The 21464-nt window shown below is 38.7% G+C and overlaps 1 protein-coding gene across 1 annotated transcript in view; it reads right to left on the bottom strand.

Annotated features, from left to right (window-relative positions):
- LOC126262927 (pre-mRNA-splicing factor ATP-dependent RNA helicase DHX16) overlaps positions 1-21464 on the bottom strand; it is a 135093-nt gene that overhangs the window by 13772 nt on the left and 99857 nt on the right. The window contains exon 14 of the mRNA XM_049959852.1: positions 16206-16530. Coding sequence (XP_049815809.1) covers positions 16206-16530 — 325 coding nt within the window. The remainder of the gene's footprint in view (positions 1-16205; positions 16531-21464) is intronic.

Raw genomic sequence — 21464 nt, 5'->3', positions numbered from 1 at the left:
CTCCAACCACAATTTATTGGCTATGAGCTGCAGGTTAAAACTGAAAGAACTGCAGAAAGATAGTAAATTAAGGAAGGAAGATTGACGTTTAATGTCCTGATGACATTGCACTCATTAGAAGCAGATCACCAGCTTGGAATGCTTCATGGATGGAGAAGGATATTGGCCATGTCTTTTTCTAATGAACCATCCCAGCACTTGGGAGGCGGGCTGCTAGATTGTTGCCGGTAGGTTGGAACAATATGTCAGTGTTATAGAGATGCTTCGGGAACTCAAAAAGGAGGTAAAGTGATGTTCTTTTTGAGGAACTATTGAGAAAATTTAGAGAACCAGCAATTGAAGCCGACTGCCAAACGATTCTTCTACTGCTAACATACATTGCACGAAAGGACCACGAAGATAAAATAAGATAAGAAATTACAGCTCATACGGAGATATATAGAGAGTTGTTTTTCCCCTGCTCTATTTGTGAATTGAACAGAAAGGCAAATGACAAGTAGTGCTACATAGTACCCTCCGCGACGCACCATATGGTGACAGGCAAAGTATCTTTGTAGGTGTAGATCTAGATGCCTGGAGCAATTTAGGGAAACCACAGAAAATCTAAATCTGGACGGGTGTAAGTGGATTTGAACCACTGCTCTCCTGAATGTGAGTCCAGTGTGCTAACTATTTCTACATCTATACATGAGGTTACTACTACTACTATCCTATGGATTAAATAAACCTGTGACCATTCATGCTGGCATTCTCTGTACACGTTCAATATCCCCTGTTAGTCCTATCTGGTATGGGTTTCACACACTTTAGAAATATTCTAGAACCAGTCACACAAGTGATTCGTAAGCTGTCTCCTTTGTAGACTGATTGCACTTCCCCAGTTTTCTACAAATAAAACGAAGTCTCCCACCTGCTTTACCCACGAGTGAACCGATGTGATCATTCCATTTCATATCCCTATGAAGTGTTACACCCAGGTATCTGTATGAGATGGCCGGTTCCAACAGTGACTCATTTATATTATAGTCACAGGATACCATGTTTTTTTCATTTTGTGAAGTGCAGAATTTTACATTTCTAAACGTTTAGAGCAAGTTGCCAACCTCTGCACCACTGTGAAATCTTATCAAGGTCTGACTGAATATTTATGCAGCTTCTTTCAGACAGTAGACAAAAAGCCTGATTTTAGTATGAATATTGTCTGGAAGGTAATTAATATACAACATGAACAGCAAGGGTCCCGACACACTTCCCTGGGGCACACCCAAAGTTACTTGTACATCTGATGATGACTCACCATCCAGGATAATGTGCTGTGTCCTCTCTATCAGAAAGTCCTCAATCCAGTCACAAATTTCACTTGATACCCCATATCATCATACTTTTGACAATAAGCGTAGGTGTAGTACTGATTCAAATGAAGCGTAGGTGTAGTACTGATTCAAATGCTTTTCAGAAGTCAAGAAATATCACATTATCTGACTGCCTTGATCCAAAACTTTCAGTATTTCATGTGAGAAAAGTGCGAGTTGCATTTCACATGGTCGATGTATTCGAAAATCTAAACAGGTTGGTATTGAGCACATCATTCTGTTCAAGATACCTCATTATGTTTGAGCTCAGAACATGCTCTAAGATTCTACAATAAATCAATGTCAAGAATGTTGGATAGTACTTTTGTAGATCACTTCTACTACCCTTCTTGTAGATGGGTGTGACCTGTGTCTTTTTCCAAGAACTGGGCACAGTTTTTTGTTTAAGGGATCTATGATAGATTATAGTAAAAAGTGAGGCTAATTCAGTACAAAATCTGATAGGGGTTCCATCATGCCGTGGAGCTCGGTTCAATTTTAATGATTTCATCTGTTTCTCAAAACCACTATTACTATAGTTGGAGTCATGAATGATGGTGGTCGAGTTTAGGTTTGTTTTGCGCACCTATCTCACACATTCTCCGACAGCCAATGAGCGTTCAGTAGTGTTCTCAGCACTCTGTTCTGAATGCTACAAGTTGTTTAGTGAATTTTTATTGCATTTGTTGTGAGTTGTCCTCGCTGATTACAGTTATAAATGCTGTGTAAGAAAGTGAGAGACATAATTTGCAGGATATATGCTTTCTTCAAGCAGAAAGCATGCACATGTGCATACCGTAACTCTCGCTTAATGCAATACTTGTCTGTGCCTTGACATGCGCGAACCACCATCATTTGTGAATTGGACAATAATACTTATTTCATTCATCTTTTCAGGATTAAACTGGGCAATTCTCGTAGGTTTTTCTTTGTAAAGGAACATTTGAAAAAGGAGTTAAGCATTTCAGCTTTTGCCTTGCTATCATCAATTTCAGTTTCTGTCTCATTCGCTAGGGGCTGGACACGAACTTTGGTGCATTCACATATGGCCAGAATTTCTTTGGCTTCTGTAAAAGATCACTTGACAATTTTCTACTACAGTAGTCATTGAAGGCATCATGCATTGCTCTCTTAACAGACAAATATATTTCATTCAGCATTTCATTATCTATACCCTTATGCTTTGTTTTACACCTATTCTGCAGTAATCTCTGTTTCTTTAGAAGTTTCTTTACAGTGACTGTATACCATGAAGGTTCCCCCGCATTATGGAATGTTCTACTGGGTACATATCTAACCAGTGCATGGTCAACTATTCTTTTATATTTGAGCTGTAACTCTACAGGCTCCTGTCCTGTGCTGACAGTTTCAAGTTCCTCATGGAGATATGACACTACTGATTTTTTTTATGTAGATTACTGAAGATATCTTCCTGCTTGTTTTAGTTGCACTTTAAACTTTGGAAACCATTGTTGCAACAACCACGTCATGGTCACTGATACCAGTTACAATGTAGACATCCTCAAAGGGGGTAGGTCTATTTGTTGACATTAGATCCAATATATTTCACCAGGAGCGCGGTTCCTAACTATCTGTTCTAGGTAGTTTTCACAGAAGGCATTTAGTACCATTTCACAGGACATCTTATCATGCCTACCACTAACAAAACTATAATTTTCCCAATTGTTGGATGATTAAAGTCTCCACCAATGATTTCAGTATCAGTACTTACCTCACTCACTAACAAATTACTGAAATGAGACTTGGATAAGTTGAAAGATCCAGTGGCTGTTGTGAGTTTCAAAGGGAGTATTAGGCAATGACTGATTGGAACAAAGGTAAAGAACACAAATGGATAGCCTTGAGAGATGAAATAGGGAAGGTAGCTGAGGATCAAATAACAAAAATACAAAGCCCAATAGAAATCATTGGATAACTCATGAGATACTGACTCTGAGTGATGAAAGCAGCAAATGAAGCTGACAAAAGAGGACACAGACATCTTCTACCTATGAAAAGATTAAAGAGGCCTTTGGAGAAAAGTGAAGCAGCTGTATGAATATCATGAGCTCTGACGGTGAGCCAGTACTAAGCATAGAAGTGAAAGCTGAAAGACAGAAATCATATATAGAATGGCTATAAATGGGAAGTGAACTCCAAGGTAGTATTCTAAAAAAGGAAGATGAAGTAGATGAAAACGAGCTGGGAGCTACAATAATGTGAGAAGACCTAAATCAAATAAGACCTGTGGAGTAAACAACATTCCTGTAGAATTACTGAGGTCCTTGGGGGGAGCCAGCCATGACAAAACTATTCCGCCTGGTGTGAAAGACAGGTGAAGCACCCTCAGACTTCAAGAGGAGTGTAATATTCCATCTCCAAACAAGGCAGGTGCTGACAGGTGTGAATGCTGATATATTACCAGTTTTATAAATAAAAGACTGACATGTATTACTTACAGAAGAATGGTAAACTTCTAGAGGCCAATCTTAGGTAAGTACAGAAGAAAGGAAAACTTCTACAGGTTGACCTCAGGGACGATCAGTTTGGGTTCAAGAGAAATGTAGGAACACAAGAGGCAATATGGGCCCTGTGCCTCATGTTAGAAGATATGTTGTAGAAAAGCAAACATATATTTACAGCCTTAATATTTAAAGAAAGCTTCTGATAATGATGACTGGAATATATTCCTCGAAAATTCTGGAGACAGCAGGAATAAAATATAGGGAGCAAAAGGTTATTTACAAATTGTATGGGAACCAGACTACATGAAAGGGAAGCCATAGTTGACATGGGAGCAAGACAGGATTGTAGCCTGACCTCAGGTGTTATTCAGTCTGTGCATTGAGAAAGGTATGAAGGTAAGTAAAGAGAAATTCGGAAATGATATTAAAGTTCAGGGAGAACAAAAACTAAAACTCTGAGATTTACCAGACACATCATAATTCCGTCAGAAGACTTGAAAGAGCAGTTGAACAAAATATAAGATGAACACCAACCAAAAGTAAAATAAAGAGAAACTTGGATGATCAGCAGTTCACATAAGAAGAGAAGAATGCTAAAGATTAAGTGGGTAGATTGATAAGGGGGGTATTGAATCAAAAAGAAGAAAAAAGAAGAGGTTGGTTGATGGTATACATCCAAAGACATTAAGGAATCATCAGTTTGATTATGCAGGCAATTTTTGGCGGGTAAAAATTGTAGAGGGAAACCAAGGAATGAATACAAAAAATGGTCCAAGTGCATATGTGAGGGGGCTTTAAAAATTAAGTTACACATAATTATGTCAGACCAAGCAACTTTTATTGACTGCTGCCCTATACTGCAAAGAGACACAGATACATGACACCATTTTCATCATAGTCACCGAATCTCTGTGCACAACAATTGGAGCATTCTGCCAATAGCTCAATTCCTTGAACACAGATATCCACTCCTTGGCCATGGAACCATTCTCACTATTGGAAAGCCTACTTCATTCCAAATGTTCCTTGAGCTTGCCGAAAAGATGAAAATCACATGGCGCAAGATCTGGACTTCCCCGTTAGCATCACTGATGTCTATTTGGCCTTGGTCAAACTGTTGGCACAGCACCACTTAACTATATCTGGAAGCAAAACTGCGTTTGAGCCATGTTGCACCAGAAATTCATGTTGAATCTGTGTGCAATTTAGGCATTTTGCCCACAAGAATCATTCTGTCCTGTAAACGTCAACTTTGGAGTATATTTCCAGTTTTTGTGCCTTTTCAGTTGTACACTGCAATGCACCTGTTACCTGTACCGCAGTAGGACTGTTTCTGCAGTAAACCTGGAATGTGTACTCTCCTCTGACAATCTGCCATTCTTGTTACATGATGGTCTTAGAGTGGGACAATACGTTAACTTGCTTTCTGATGTCCCTATGTACGTCTCAAGGTTGTTCAATGAGGAAGAGATTTGCACAGGATAGAGTACTGTGGAGAACTGCATAAAACTCATCTCTGGACTGAGGATGACAACAACAACAACAAAAACAACATGGAATGGAGGGGTACAGCTGCAGGCATTATCTGTGATTTAACAAATGCATTTAACTAGTTGAACTGTAACTTGCTCATCTGCCAACTAACATTATACTAGCGAGTCCAGAGTGGAATGTAAATAAATAAAAGAAAGAATACAGAAAACCCAGCACACTGTGGCTGAGGCCTTGTGCAGTCTACAGGCACATAAGTAGGACTGAAAACACAGTGCCTCGATAACGTGGTCGGGAGGACATAGCTGAGTGTATGCATCTGCATTTTTATAAGTTAATGACTTCCTGTTGACAGCACAGTTCCTCTATCATTTGATTAGTGGTAACATTCACTCCTTCTGTTATTTGTTACCTATGAATTAGATAACTATGGGATTACTGTTGTAAGTAAAAAAGGTAAGAGTGAAAGGTGGAAGCACTGTATAGAGGGTCTCCACAAATAAATTAAACTTGAAGGCAATAGAAGAGAAAGAGAGGAGGAACTAGGTCAAAATGAGATGGGAAATATGATAGTGTGAGAAGAACCGCCCACAGCACTGAAAAACTTAACTAAGACATCTGGAGTATACAATGTTCACTCAGAGTTATTGAGATGCTCATGACAGCCACTCTTGACAAAACTATTCAACTTGGTGTGCAAGATACATGAAACAGACTAAGAACCCTCAGACTTCCAGAATACTGTAATAATTCCAGGTACAAAGAAGCTAGATGCTCTCTTGTGTGAATATTACCAACCCATCAGTTTAATAAGTCATGCTTACAAAAGACAGACACAAATTATTTACAAAAGAATGGAAAAGATAGTAGAAGATAATCTCAAGAATGATCAGTTTGTGTTACAGAGAAATGAAGAAGCACACAAGACAACACTGACCCTATGACTCATCTTAGAAAACAGACTGAAGAAAGGCAAAGCTACATCTATAGCATTTGTAGATTCAGAGAAAGCTTTTACCAATGGTGACTGGAGTACAGTCTTTGAAATTCTGAAGGCAGCAAGGATAAAATACGGAGAATGAAAGACTATCTACAACTCCTATGGAAACCAAACTGTAGTTATAAGAGTCAAAAAACATGAAAGTGATACAGTAACTGAAAAGAGAGTAAGACAGGGTTGTAGCCTATCCACAACATTATATCATCTGTACACTGAGCATGCAGAAAAGGAAACCAAGGAGAAATTTGGAAAGAGAATTAACATTCAGGGAGAAGAAATAAAAATTTTGAGGGTTGTCAATGACATCGTAATTATGTCAGTGACAGCAAGGGACTTGGAAGAGCAGCTGAACAGAACGCATAATGTTACAAAAAGAGATTATAAGATAAATATTTAAAAAAATAACAGTACTGGAATAATACTGAATTGAATAAGGGTATTCGAAGGAATCAAATTAGGAAATAAGATACTAAACAAAGAAAATGAATTTTGCTATTTAGGCAGCAAAATAACTGACAAAGATCAAGTACAGAAAATATAAAATCCAGTCAAGCAATAGCAAGAAAAATGTTTCTGAAAAAGAGAAATTTGGCACAGAATATAAATATAAGTGTTACGAAGCATTTTTCTCAAGATATTGTCAGGAGAGTAGCCTCGTACAGAAGTGAAAAGTGGACAATAAGTAGTTCAGAAAACAAGAGAATAGAAGCTTTTCAAAATGTGGTGCTACGAAAGAATGCTGAAGATTAGATGGGTAGGTCAAATAATTAATGAGGAAGTACTGAATAGAATTGGGGAAAAAAGACATTTGTGGCACCACTTGACTAAAAGAGCAGGGATCTATTGATAGGACACATCATGAAGCATGAAGGATTGTAAATTTGGTCATGTAGAGGGAGACCAACGGGTGAATACTGTAAGCATGTTCAGATGCATTTAGGTGCCAGCATTTATTAAGAGATGAAGAGGCTTACACAAGACAGAGAAACATGAAGAGGTGTATCAAACCTATCTTCAGACTAAAGAACATAACTCTGGCATTAAAGGCAGAGGCTTATACCACAGTTATAGAAAAGAAGACACTGGGTGACTGAATTATATTAGGCTAACTGGAGTACACTATCATTCAAAGTGTGCCTCAAGGTTCTATTCTAGGGCAAGTTCTATGTGAGTGGCTTAATAATAAATATATGTAAATTTTGTTTTCAGATAAATGATATATCTTAATCAGCAACAGAGATGCAGAAAACATTCCTAGCTCTACTATGTTCATCTTCACTAACTTCGAATAATTGTTCCAACAAACTAGGTTGAAACTGAACATCACAAAAATCTGCATGAAACAATTCAAAAGCAAACATTAAAAATTGCAAGAGATTAAAATATATCATAACAATCTAATGGGTCATATTGGGCACAGCAAAAAGATTCACACAATTATAGCTTTCGGCCATTAAGGCCTTTGTCAGCAGTAAACACACACACACACACACACACACACACACACACACACACACACACACACACTAAGGAGGAGGCTGGGGCAGGGAGGGGGAGGGGGAGGGATAGTATGGTGGGAGTGGCGGACAGTGAAGTGTTGCAGTTTAGGAGGGCAGGAGAGAAGGTGCGGAGGGGGGAGGGGGTAAGTAGCGGAAAGGAGAGCCTATCACGACTCAGCAACTCTGCTATATGGTGAGTAGCAACTTTCCTTCTCTGGTATTGTTACATTCCATCCTGGATTTTCCATTGTTTGATTAATGGGTCATATTCTTGTAACTGAACAAGAATGTAAACTGGGACACACATAATGAATACCAGCAAATACTTTCATCAGTTTCAGATTTGCAATGCATATACCAAAAATGCTACTAGCATCAATATGCATAACATAGCATAGTTAATTTGAATCCTTCATTTGGTATGGTATATTTATAGTATTCCGAGGCTGTTCAAACAATGCATCTCAAATACTGAAGTTCCAGAAGACAACTGTTAGATAAATATGAACCATATATCCAAAAGAATCTTGTGACTCATTATTTCACCAACTACAACCCCTAGCTGTCCTTTCTCTACACACTTACATAATTATAATCTCCTTACACATCAAAGTAAAATTAATTCAAGAAAATCAAAGTGTAGCCAAAGTTAATTTTATATTTCCGATTCGCTAATTAAAATTATATGCAAGGACTCCATGGTATACTGTGATGAGAGTTTATAATGAATTAATAGGCAAAAATATACTTAATATGAAGCTAGATCCTATAAAAGAAGGCTACAAGACATTCTGTGAGAGACATGCTACTACTACTCAACAGAAAAATTCATACAGGATGAATTAAGAATTATAGCGTGGAGCAACTTGTATGAGATTTATTGAGTAGCTTTATTCCACAACAGAACTGTATAAGTATTATGTTACTACTATTATTATTCAGAATTCACAGTGCTAATGAACTTGCCAGCAAGGAAGTACATTAGAGATTGTAATTAACTCCCACTGCGGTTGCAGAAGCCCCAAAAATAGGATATAAATATTGCTGCTTGACAGATCATATTCAATTCACTACCCGATCTCTTCTTATAAACTACACCAATCAAACAATATCAAAGCGATAAATAAAATTCTCTGAGTTTTGGATCTTGATTAACTATTGTTAAATACTGTCAAATTAGTGTCACATTTTACTGATCAGAAATAGATCTTTCTTTTTTCTTTAATGAAAAGAAAATCCAGATTTCATTTCAGAACTGGCCTAAGCCTTAATAACATAAGACAGGTAAAAAGCAGCATTTCTTAATTTTCTATTCATGAAAGGTATAACCGAATCAGATATACATAAGCAGTCAAAAAACTGGTGGAACTAGTGAGACAAATGAACAGAAATTACAGACAGGCCGAAGAACATTCCACACAGCAAACTCATAACATGTGACTTACATAAACTGTGCCCATTATATGTTCTGCATTCAAAGTATGAAACAGTAATATCACAAGCAAGTAAGGAAAATTACGGTTTAACAGTCCACTGGTGATGATCAGGTATTTCGAGACAGAGCACAAGCTTGGACTGAACAAGGATGCTGAAGGAAATTGACTGCCCTTTTTAAACGAACTATTCTGCATTTTGATTTAATCAAATTAGGCAAATCACGCAAACCTACATATGAACGACCAGATAGGCACTTGAATCCTGTTCCTTCCAAACCAATACACCACCTCCATCATTGCCAGTAATGTCTAAAACAATGCTGGCTGATACTGCTGGAATCATGCATTCAATTAATGAAATCAATTTCAATGTAAAACAAATTTTAAATAAAATCTAAATAAGCAGATATTATGAGAAGTAGTCTAAGTTTTAATTATAACCTTGAAAAAAATAAAGTTTAATAATTAAGTTTTGTTTGTTTGTAGGTACATGTCTGCAATTCTGGTACACGCCAAAATCCCCATGCAACAGTACTGTACCACACCACTTGTAAGTCAAAACAAATTGGCTTGATCCACTGATGAAATGGAGATAGGCATACGTTTTGGCTCCTCTATCACACAAATAAGTGTCAAACCAATTCAGAGGCAGTGTGCACATTGTTTATGAGTAGGTTCAATAAACAAGTGAGTATTACAGGGAAATTCATGGAGGGAAGATGACAGTCTTTTTCCAGAAACCTATTGAGAAAATTTAGAGAACCGGCATTTGAAGATGACTGCAGAACGATTATATTGCGGCCAAAGTGCATTTCATGTAAACACCACAAAGATAAGAGAAATTAGGGGTCGGATGAGATATAAAAACAGCCATTTTTCATTTGCAAATGGAACAGGAAAGGAAACAACTAGTAATGGTACCAGTTAGTCTCTGCCTTGCACCAGGTGGTGGCTTGTGGAGCATTTATGTAGGTATTGACGTAGATGCAATGGTACTGTGGCATGAGGATTTTCATGTGCACCACAACTGTACATATGCAAAAAAAAAAAAAAAAACAAGAAAATAAATGCTTAACTTCATTTTCTGGGATGATAACTGAAATTTTAGACTACCCCTTACACAGCAAAACGTTGTACATGATGAAACAGGAGTAATAAAGGTTGGTCCAAATGAACATGTAGCAACTTGACAAAAAGACATACTCTTTGTATTATGCTCCTAAAATCTGCAGACAGAAACAGGATTCAAAGTATTTTTCTTAACTTTTTCTGTTTTTGAAAACTGCTGAATGCCTCCTGTTGCCCCTCTTTATTCCTTTTGCTTTAGGTTCTTCCCTTTTAAGTTGTCTCATAAGTATAAAAATACTTCATTTCTTTTTCAGTGTGCCAATTAATAATTACTTTTTCCTTTCTTTAATAGAGATGTGACATTTAGTACTGCATTTCTGCAATGGGTTGCTTACGATTTTTACTTTGCATTACTCTCATGAGGCTGGCACAGCTTCATTCTCCTACAAGACCATTTTTAAATGAAACCTAAGCTGAAACTTGTAAACTGAAATCTTTCCCACATAAAAGTACTTCTCACCATAAATTCTGCAGCATGTTTGTCATTCTTTTCTTCAAATTTCTGCGGTTGAGCTTCCAAAGAATTGTTGCAATGAACTAGTCATGTGGAATGTTACATCAACCCCATTATGTTTTATGTGCATTTCTACATCATGTGGAGGGCATAAATACAATGTTAGTGGCTTCACACAGGAACCAGTGATTTAAAAAAAATCATTTGGTTAACATCACATCATAAGAATGCGGTGAAAGTTCCCAAAGTAAGTGGTGTGGACAGAATGTAGGTCATAGCAGGCTAGCAGCTGCACATCATTAGAACAGAAATGGTGAAGCTTGTAGGGTTTTATAGCATTCCTGTAACTAATATTTATGAAAAGTGGTTTTACAATGTATAAATTATTAAAAAACTGCAAGGCACTGATTGACTACACTTCATCCAAATCCTCATGTCAGAATATTAAACCAGTGTAGGTGGGAGTATGTGCCACAACAGCAGAAAACGATGAAGGAGAAAGACATGAGTAGTTTGGAGCACATCATTGTTGCTAGATGTGTGGTTTATCATAAATGACACACATCTGAGATCATCAGTTACAGTTTTAGTCCACATGAAAACATTGTGGAATAATGAAAATTTGTTGCCTGGTCAGAGTAAACACTTCCTGTTAGATCAAACTGATGATAATGGTACGACCCCCCCCCCCCCCCCCCATGAAACATGGACCTTGCCGTTGGTGGGGAGGCTTGTGTGCCTCAACGACACAGATAGCCATACCGTAGGTGCAACCACAACAGAGGGGTATCTGTTGAGATGCCAGACAAATGTGTGGTTCCTGAAGAGGGGCAGCAGTCTTTTCAGTAGTTGCAGGGGCAACAGTCTGGATGATTGATATGGCCTTGTAACACTGACCAAAACGGCCTTGCTGTGCTGGTAATGCGAACAGCTGAAAGCAAGGGGAAATTACAGCCGTAATTTTTCCAGAGGGCATGCAGCTTTACTGTATGATTAAATGGTGATGGCGTCCTCGTGGGTAAAATATTCCAGAGGTAAAATAGTCCCCCATTCGGACCTCCGGGTGGGGACTACTCAAGAGGACGTCGTTATCAGGAGAAAGAAAACTGGCGTTCTACGGATCGGAGCGTGGAATGTCAGATCCCTTAATCGGGCAGGTAGGTTAGAAAATTTAAAAAGGGAAATGGATAGGTTAAAGTTAGATATAGTGGGAATTAGTGAAGTTCGGTGGCAGGAGGAACAAGACTTTTGGTCAGGTGAATACAGGGTTATAAACACAAAATCAAATAGGGGTAATGCAGGAGTAGGTTTAATAATGAATAAAAAAATAGGAGTGCGGGTAAGCTACTACAAACAGCATAGTGAACTCATTATTGTGGCCAAGATAGACACGAAGCCCACGCCTACTACAGGAGTACAAGTTTATATGCCAACTAGCTCTGCAGATGATAAGCAATTGATGAAATGTATGATGAGATAAAAGAAATTATTCAGGTAGCGAAGGGAGACTAAAATTTAATAGTCATGGGTGACTGACAGTAGGAAAAGGAAGAGGAGGAAAAGTAGTAGGTGAATATGGATTGGGGGTAAGAAATGAAAGAGGGAGCCGCCTGGTAGAATTTTGCACAGAGCATAACTTAATCATAGCTAACACTTGGTTCAAGAATCATGAAAGAAGGTTGTATACATGGAAGAACCCTGGAGATACTAGAAGGTATCAGATAGATTATACAGGGTGTTACGAAAACGTACGGCCAAAATTTCAGGAAACATTCCTCACACACAAATAAAGAAAAGATGTTATGTGGACATGTGTCCGGAAATGCTTACTTTCCATGTTAGAGCTCATTTTATTACTTCTCTTCAAATCACATTAATCATGGAATGGAAACACACAGCAACAGAACGTACATTGTTGGATGAACCATTCGAAGAAGTGTACCCATGGAGGCCAATCAGCTGCTGATAGTGCCTGAACACGCTGTACATGGTACGGAAACAACTGGTTCTCCCGTAGCACTCTCCATACAGTGACGTGGTCAACGTTACCTTGTACATCAGCAACTTCTCTGACGCTGACATTAGGGTTATCGTCAACTGCACAAAGAATTGCCTCGTCCATTGCAGGTGTCCTCGTCGTTCTAGGTCTTCCCCAGTCGCGAGTCATAGGCTGCAATGTTCCGTGCTCCCTAAGACACCGATCAATTGCTTCGAACGCCTTCCTGTCGGGACACCTTCGTTCTAGAAATCTGTCTCGATACAAACGTACCGCGCCACGGCTATTGCCCCGTGCTAATCCATACATCAAATGGCATCTGCCAACTCCGCATTTGTAAGCATTGCACTGACTGCAAAACCACGTTTGTTATGAACACTAACCTGTTGATGCTACGTACTGATGTGCTTAATGCTAGTACTGTAGAGCAATGAGTCGCATGTCAACACAAGCACCGAAGTCAACATTACCTTCCATCAATTGGGCCAACTGGCGGTGAATCAAGGAAGTACAGTACATACTGACGAAACTAAAATGAGCTCTAACATGGAAATGAAGCGTTTCCGGACACATGTCCACATAACATCTTTTCTTTATTTGTGTGTGAGGAATGTTTCCTGAAAGTTTGGCCGTACCTTTTTGTAACACCCTGTATAATAGTAAGACAGAGATTTAAGAACCAGGTTTTAAATTGTAAGACATTTCCAGGGGCAGATGTGGACTCTAACCACAATCTGTTGGTTATGAACTGTAGATTAAAACTGAAGAAACTGCAAAATGGTGGGAATTTAAGGAGATGGGACCTGGGTAAACTGAAAGAACCAGAGGTTGTACAGAGTTTCAGGGAGAGCATAAGGGAACAATTGACAGGAATGGGGGAAAGAAATACAGTAGAAGAAGAATGGGTAGCTTTGAGGAATGAAATAGTGAAGGCAGCAGAGGATCAAGTAGGTAAAAAGACGAGGGCCAGTAGAAATCGTTGGATAACACAGAGAGATACTGAATTTAATTGATGAAAGGAGTAAATATAAAAATGCAGTAAGTGAAGCAGGCAAATAGGAATACAAATGTCTCAAAAATGAGATCGACAGGAACTGCAAAATGGCTAAGCAGGGATGGCTAGAGGACAAGTGTAAGGATGTAGAGGCTTATCTCACTAGGGGTAAGATAGATACTGCCTACAGGAAAATTAAAGAGATCTTTGGAGAAAAGAGAACCACTTGCATGAATATCAAGAGCTCAGATGGAAACCCAGTTCTAAGCAAAGAAGGGAAAGCAGAAAGGTGGAAGGAGTATATAGAGGGTCTATACAGGGGCGATGTAATTGAGGACAATATCATGGAAATGGAAGATGAAATGGGAGATAAGATACTGCGTGAAGAGTTTGACAGAGCACTGAAAGACCTAAGCCGAAACAAGGCCCCAGGACTAGACAACAGTTCATTAGAACTACTGACAGCCTTGGGAGAGCCAGTCCTGACAAAACTCTACCATCTGATGAGAAAGATGTATGAGACAGGCGAAATACCCTCAGACTACAAGAAGAATATAATAATTTCCATCCCAAAGAAAGCAGCTGTTGACAGATCCGAAAATTACCAAACTATCAGTTTAATAAGAAACAGCTGCAAAATACTAACGCAAATTCTTTACAGACGAGTGGAAAAACTGGTAGAAGCCTACCTCGGGGAAGATCAGTTTGTACTCTGTAGAAATGTTGGAACACGTGAGGCAATACTGACGTTACGACTTATCTTAGAAGAAAGGTTAAGGAAAGGCAAACCTACGTTTCTAGCATTTGTAGACCTACAGAAAGCTTTTGACAATGTTGACTGGAATACTCTCTTTCAAAGTCTGAAGGTGGCAGGGGTAAAATACAGGGAGCGAAAGGCTATTTACAATTTGTACAGAAACCAGATGGCAGTTATAAGAGTTGAGGGACATGAAAGGGAAGCAGTGGTTGGGAAAAGAGTGAGACAGGGTTGTAGCCTCTCCCCGATGCTATTCAATCTGTATATTGAGCAAGCAGTAAAGGAAACAAAAGAAAAGTTCGGAGTAGGTATTAAAATCCATGGAGAAGAAATAAAAACTTTGAGGCTCGCCGATGACATTGTAATTCTGTCAGAAACAGTAAAGGACTTGGAAGAGCAGTTGAACGGAATGGACAGTGTCTTGAAAGGAGGGTATAAGATGAACATCAACAAAAGCAAAACGAGGATAATAGAATGTAGTCGAATTAAATCGGGTGATGCTGAGGGAATTAGATTAGGAAATGAGACACTTAAAGTAGTAAAGGAGTTTTGCTATTTGGGGAGCAAAATAACTGATGATGGTCGAAGTAGAGAGGATATAAAATGTATACTGGCAATGGCAAGGAAAGCGTTTCTGAATAAGAGAAATTTGTTAACATCGAGTATTGATTTAAGTGTTAGGAAGTCGTTTCTGAAAGTATTTGTATGGAGTGTAGCCATGTATGGAAGTGAAACGTGGACGATAAATAGTTTAGACAAAAAGAGGATAGAAGCTTTCGAAATGTGGTGCTACAGAAGAATGCTGAAGATTAGATGGGTAGATCACATAACTAATGAGGAGGTATTGAATAGAATTGGGGAGAAGATGAGTTTGTGGCACAACTTGACTAGAAGAAGGGATCGGTTGGTAGGACATGTTTTGAGGCATCAAGGGATCACCAATTTAGTATTGGAGGGCAGTGTGGAGGGTAAAAATCATAGAGGGAGACCAAGAGATGAGTACACTAAGCAGATTCAGAAGGATGTAGGCTGCAGTAGGTACTGGGAGATGAAGAAGCTTGCACAGGATAGAGTAGCATGGAGAGCTGCATCAAACCAGTCTCAGGACTGAAGACCACAACAACAACAACAACATGGTATGATATGAAATATCCATGACATTGCCTGTTTAACAGTTGCTCCACTGCATGCCTACCCATGCTGCATGACGACCACATACTGATGTCTTTTACTATCCAAGCTGTGGTGATTTGCTGATCTTTTAGCAAGTCTATGGTTCCTTTCTTTCAGGCGTGCTAGTTCTGCTGGGTTCGCAGGATAGCTTCTGTAAAGTTTGGAAGGTAGGAGGCGAGGTACTGGTGGAAGTAAAGCTGTGAGGACGAAGCGTGAGTGGTGCTTGGGTAGCTCAGTTGGTAGAGCACTTGCCCGTGAAAGGCAAGGGTCCCGAGTTCGAGTCTCAGTCCGGCACACATTTTTAATCTGCCAGGAAGTTTCAAGTCTATGGTTGTTCAATATAGCTTATGTGATTGGTTATAATGTTCTCACTGACCATGTTATTACCTATAAATTATCCAAAGTTTCTGGCAGAAGTAAAAGTAATATAAAATTTGAATAACACAAAATGACTGCATACTTTACGTATGTTCACAGTTTCTTGTGGGTTTGAAACGAGTTCAATTTCAACGCGCTGCATGAGGCCAGCCAACTGTTCCCTGACGTCTCGTGCACGTCGCAATGAACGATGTTGAATAAAATTTTCATAACACCACTGTGTTGAGAATTCTGTATCAGCCCACTGGCTGTAAATGTTCAGTAATGTCAAGTGGTCTCCACCAGGTACAAAAAAGTTCTTTCTTGCTGTGTCTGCATGAATAATTTTGTCCTTTGGCCGATAAAAGATTGCGCTATTCACAGAGAGCATTGCAGCAATTGTTAGTATCTCTTCTGAGCATTTGTACCTAGAAATGAGAAGAACAGAAATCACATACAACTAAACGCCTGTCATTTGAGAAACTACAAGCGACACATAAAAAAAAAATTTTACAATAATTTAATGATCACAAATGAAGGCTTAAGAGTATAAAATTAAAAACATTTTAGAACACATGAAAACTCATTAGAGCAGATAATGAATGCCTGAAATCCTGATAGCAGTTCTCAACAGGAAATGAAATACCATCAGTTACAATGTGCACTATAAAACTGATGCTGTGAAAGGTTGGTTTGGTTGGCATAAGAGCTTTACGTGTTTGAGATTACAAACACGGTAATATTTTTTGCGAGATAATGCATAAGTAACTTGGTTTAAACTTTTTAAATCCTGAGTGAGAAAGTTCTGCTAAATCATTATATTATTTATAGCATTGTAGCAGTACAGTAACTGTGCACTGTAAAGCAGAGCTGTAGATGGGACTTGTGACTTTGACTGTGAATTTTTTACATACATTTTTGCTGTCTAAACCATGGGCACCTCAATGTATGATCCAATAGTATTCTGTACAGAGTATGAGAAATTTACATGGACTCTTATTGAAAATCTGAGTGCAGGATAATAGTTCTGCTCATAAAGTTTTGTACTTGTAACAATGTGTTGGGACCTTACCAAGAGTATAGTAACATTCACTTATATCCTCCTTGCTTATTAAATCACAGATTAATTTAATTCCAAAAGAGCAGAATTTCTTCACTTCATCTACAAGAAGGTGCCCAATTTTGATGCTAAGTTTGACAGTAAAATCATTTATGGTTCTTCTTAATATTGTTGTCATTCTTCATTTACTTTCAATCCATATTCTATGTTCTGTAAAAGTTCATCCCACTCGATGGGTCCTGTAATTCCACCTCATATCATGGAGAACAGCAACATCATCGCGAATCTCATCATTGAGGAAAAAGATTTTTTTGTCTAGGTTCTTGTGCATGCTGTATGTTACCTGTCTTTCCTTATACTGTTTACCTATTTCTCTGAGGATTTCAAACATTTGTACCACTTAATACCAAGAAACACATTTATTCATTGTTGGCAAATCCTACAAAATTGCCTTGATTTTTCTTAAATTTTACTTCTATTATCAAGCATAACATCAGAACTGCCTGTCTAGTACCTATACTTACCCTAATGTCGAAACTGATCATCATCTAACAGATCCTCAATTTTCTTTGCTCTTCTTCTGCATACCATTATAATTAGCAACTTGAGCTGCCACGCTTTCTGTGTGCTACTTCTTGCATTTACATGCACTTGCTTCAGGATAGTGTGGATGATATCATTCTATACATCCAATACTGCCTCCAGTCTCATAGCTCCTACACAGTAACATGAATAATCACATTGGCGCCACCTTCTTCAATAATGTTGGAAATTCTGCAGAAACGTTATCTATCTTTCCTGCCTTGTTTAATCATAAAACTTCAAAAGTTCCATTAAGTCTGTTCTAACACTGAATGCCCTATATCCTCCAAATCAACAACCATTTCTTCTTTTACCAAGTTGACTGACTGACAGACACACAGTTTCTCCATTTCATAGAGGCCCTGAATGTACTCTTCCTATTTACCTATTCCCTACTCTGTATGTAACACTGGAATTCCTTTTGTACACTTTTAAGTTGAACCCTTTGCTTTTGCATTCTCCGAAATTTATACTCTATGCGATGTACATGTAAAGACAAAAATGATTACAATTTCACAAAAATTGGTTTCAAGAGAAAGAGCTTAAAAAATTAAGCAGGTCAATAACGTGTTGGTATCAATAACATGTTGGTCGATCTCTGGCCCTTAAGCAAGCAGTTATTTAGCTTGGCACTAATTGATGTAGTTGTTGAACGTGTTCCTTACAAATATTGTGCCAAATTCTGTTGAAATGGCTTGTTAGATCATAAAAATCCTGAACTGGTTGGATGGCCCTGCCCGTAATGCTCAAAATGTTCTCAGTTTGGGGAGAGATTCATAGACCTATCTCACCATTATGAAGACAAACAGTAGAAACTCTCTCCAGGTGTGGGCTGGCACTATCTTGCTGAAATATAAGCCCAGAATGGTGTGCTATGAAGAGCAGCAAAACAGGGTGTAGAATATCATCAACATACCACTGTGCTGTAAGGGCACTTTGGATGACAACCAAACGGTGCCATGAATTGTAATGGTATCCCAGACCATCACTCCTGGTTGTTGGGTCATATGGTGGGTGACAGTAACATTGGTATCGTACAGCTGTCTGGGGAATCTCTAGAGACTTTGCTGGTCATTGTGGCCTAGGATCCAACTGATTGGAGTAGAACTGTCTTCAGTCATAAGTCCTACTTTGAACTGAGCTCTGGTGACCACCTGGACAGCGGTGGGATACCAACCTGAGCGTCACCTGCCATATGGCCAGACAGCCAGGAGTGATGGCCTGGGGAGCCTTATCATTTCATAGCAGGACCCCTTTGATTGTCGTTTATGGCATCCTTAAAGCACAGTGGTACATCAGCTATATTCTACATCCCATTTTGTTGATCTTCATGGAAAGCAATCCTAGGCTTACATTTCAGCAAGATAATGCCTGCCCACACACGGCAAGAGTTTCTAATGCTTGTCTCCATGCTTGCCAAACCTTGCCTTGGCCAGCAAGGTCACCAGATCTCTCTCCAATTGAGAACATTTGGAGGATTATGGGCAGGGATTTCCAACCAGCTCGAGATTTTTACAATCTAACATGCAAATTTGACATATTTTGGATTGATATCCCTCAGGAGGACACACAACAATGCTATCAACCAATGCCAAATCAAATAACTGCTTGCATAAGGGCTGGGACTGAACCAACATTTTATTAATTTGATCAATTTGTGAAGCTCTTCCTCTTGAATAAATCGTCCACTTTTTCTGACATTCTAATCATTTGTTTGTCTGTACATGTACGTCACATCTATCGATTTCCATGCTTCCTTGCACTTCTTGTTAATTTCATTCCCAAGTGATTTATGCTGCTGTCTTTCTTCCTTCTGTTCAATATTTTTCATTTCCTTTGTTCATCAACCCACTGAAGTATTTCTTCTGTGAGCCACAATTTCTTTGCTGTTGATTTGAGGGTAGTCCACAAAGTAAGTTTTGTTTCTATTTCTATCCGTGGCAGTGCTATGACTGCAATTCCAAGCATGAGCCGCAGTTACTCTGACTACTCTGACTCAAGGATAAGACAAGTACACCATTTCCAGATCACTGCTGCCGATGTGTGCTTTATAGTGCTTCTTTATAATGTCAGCCGTAATTGAAAATGCCGCCATGTGTGAAATCAGCTCTGTGATTCATTTTCTAAATGCAAAGAAAGTTAAGCCAAAGGAAATTCATCAGCAAATCTGCAAGGTTTATGGACAGAATGCTATGAGTGATTCAATGGTCAGAAGATGGGTTAGACTGTTCAATGAAGGACGTCATCAAGTGCACGATGAAGAACGAAGTGGACGCCCGTCTGTGGTTACTGATGAACTGGTTCACACAACTGAAGAGAAGATTAATCACAACCGTAAAAAAGTTTACGCTTAGTGCCCTTGCTATGGAAGTCCTGCAAATCTCACAATCACTAATTCATGAAATTGCTAATGAAAAACTGAAATTTCAAAAACTTTGCTAATGTTGGGTACCCAAATTCTTACTGAACAGCACAAAAAACAATGGATGGGCAGTGCACTTCAGCTTTTGCCATGCAACAATGAAGAAGGTGATGGTTTTCTTTCTTGGATAGTCACAGGGGATGAAACTTGGGTATTGCACAACACCCCTGTAACAAAACAGCAATCAATGGAACGGACGCACACTTCATCCCCAACAAAGGTTAAGCCTAAAGAAATCATGACACCTCAAAAAGTCATGTGCACCATTTTCTGGGATAGAAAAGGTATTTTGCTGACTGATTTCATACCACAAGGCCAAACAATCAATGCACATTGTTACTGCGAGACCATTAAGAAATTGTGCCGCACAATACAGAACAAATGCCAAAGATTACTGTCAAAAGGTGTTGTTTTTTTCCATGATAATGCCCGACCTCACATGGCGAATGTGACCAAACAACTCTTACGGGAATTCCATTGGGATGCGTTTGATCATCCTCCGTACAGCCCAGACCTTGCTCCTAGTGACTTTCATCTCTTCTTACACCTAAAATCTGTCCTTGATGGTCAACACTTCAACGATGATGGCGAGCTGAAAGAACATGTTACCACATGGTTGAATACACAGGCGGCAACCTTCTATGAAGAAGGCATACAAAAACTTGTGCCTACCTATGACACGTGCCTACAAAATTTAGGAAACTATGTAGAAAAGTAGTTTAACAGTTGTAGATTTTTGTACAATAAATATTTCTTCTGTATCTGTACACGTTTGTTTTATATAACCGAACAGAACTTACTTTGTGGACATACCTCATATTATCCTAAATTTAACTTAACAGAAATCTTTATGTTTGATGAAACTGCTTCAACTTAACAGCTGTGTCATGGTGTCTCAATGTTTCAGTGAATTTCCTAATGGTCATCTTCAGGTGAAGACTTTGCCTGATGATAATGAGTAAAATAATAATTGAAGCACTGCAACAAAATGATGCCACAAATTGGCTAATGACCAAAATTCACCAATGAAATTCACTGTGCAAACCTGCATTCCCATATAATCTTTATCTTCTTCCCATTTCAGTTCACTGACCACCCGCTACATTTATATTCAGGCTTTCAATTTCTCTTTGCAGGTTTACTAGTTTTCTTATTACATCAAGGCTTCTGATACTACATGCTTTGATTTGTAAAATGCAATCTTTTAATTGATTTTTCAATCTTTACCACATGATCACGTCTGCATTCTGCTTCTGGAGATCAGAGTGGGGAACTAAGTCTTCTGGGAATAGGTAGAT

The sequence above is a fragment of the Schistocerca nitens genome, chromosome 6 (assembly GCF_023898315.1).
Source record: "Schistocerca nitens isolate TAMUIC-IGC-003100 chromosome 6, iqSchNite1.1, whole genome shotgun sequence".
NCBI lineage: Eukaryota > Metazoa > Arthropoda > Insecta > Orthoptera > Acrididae > Schistocerca > Schistocerca nitens.
This window is presented reverse-complemented; position numbering and strand designations above follow the sequence as displayed.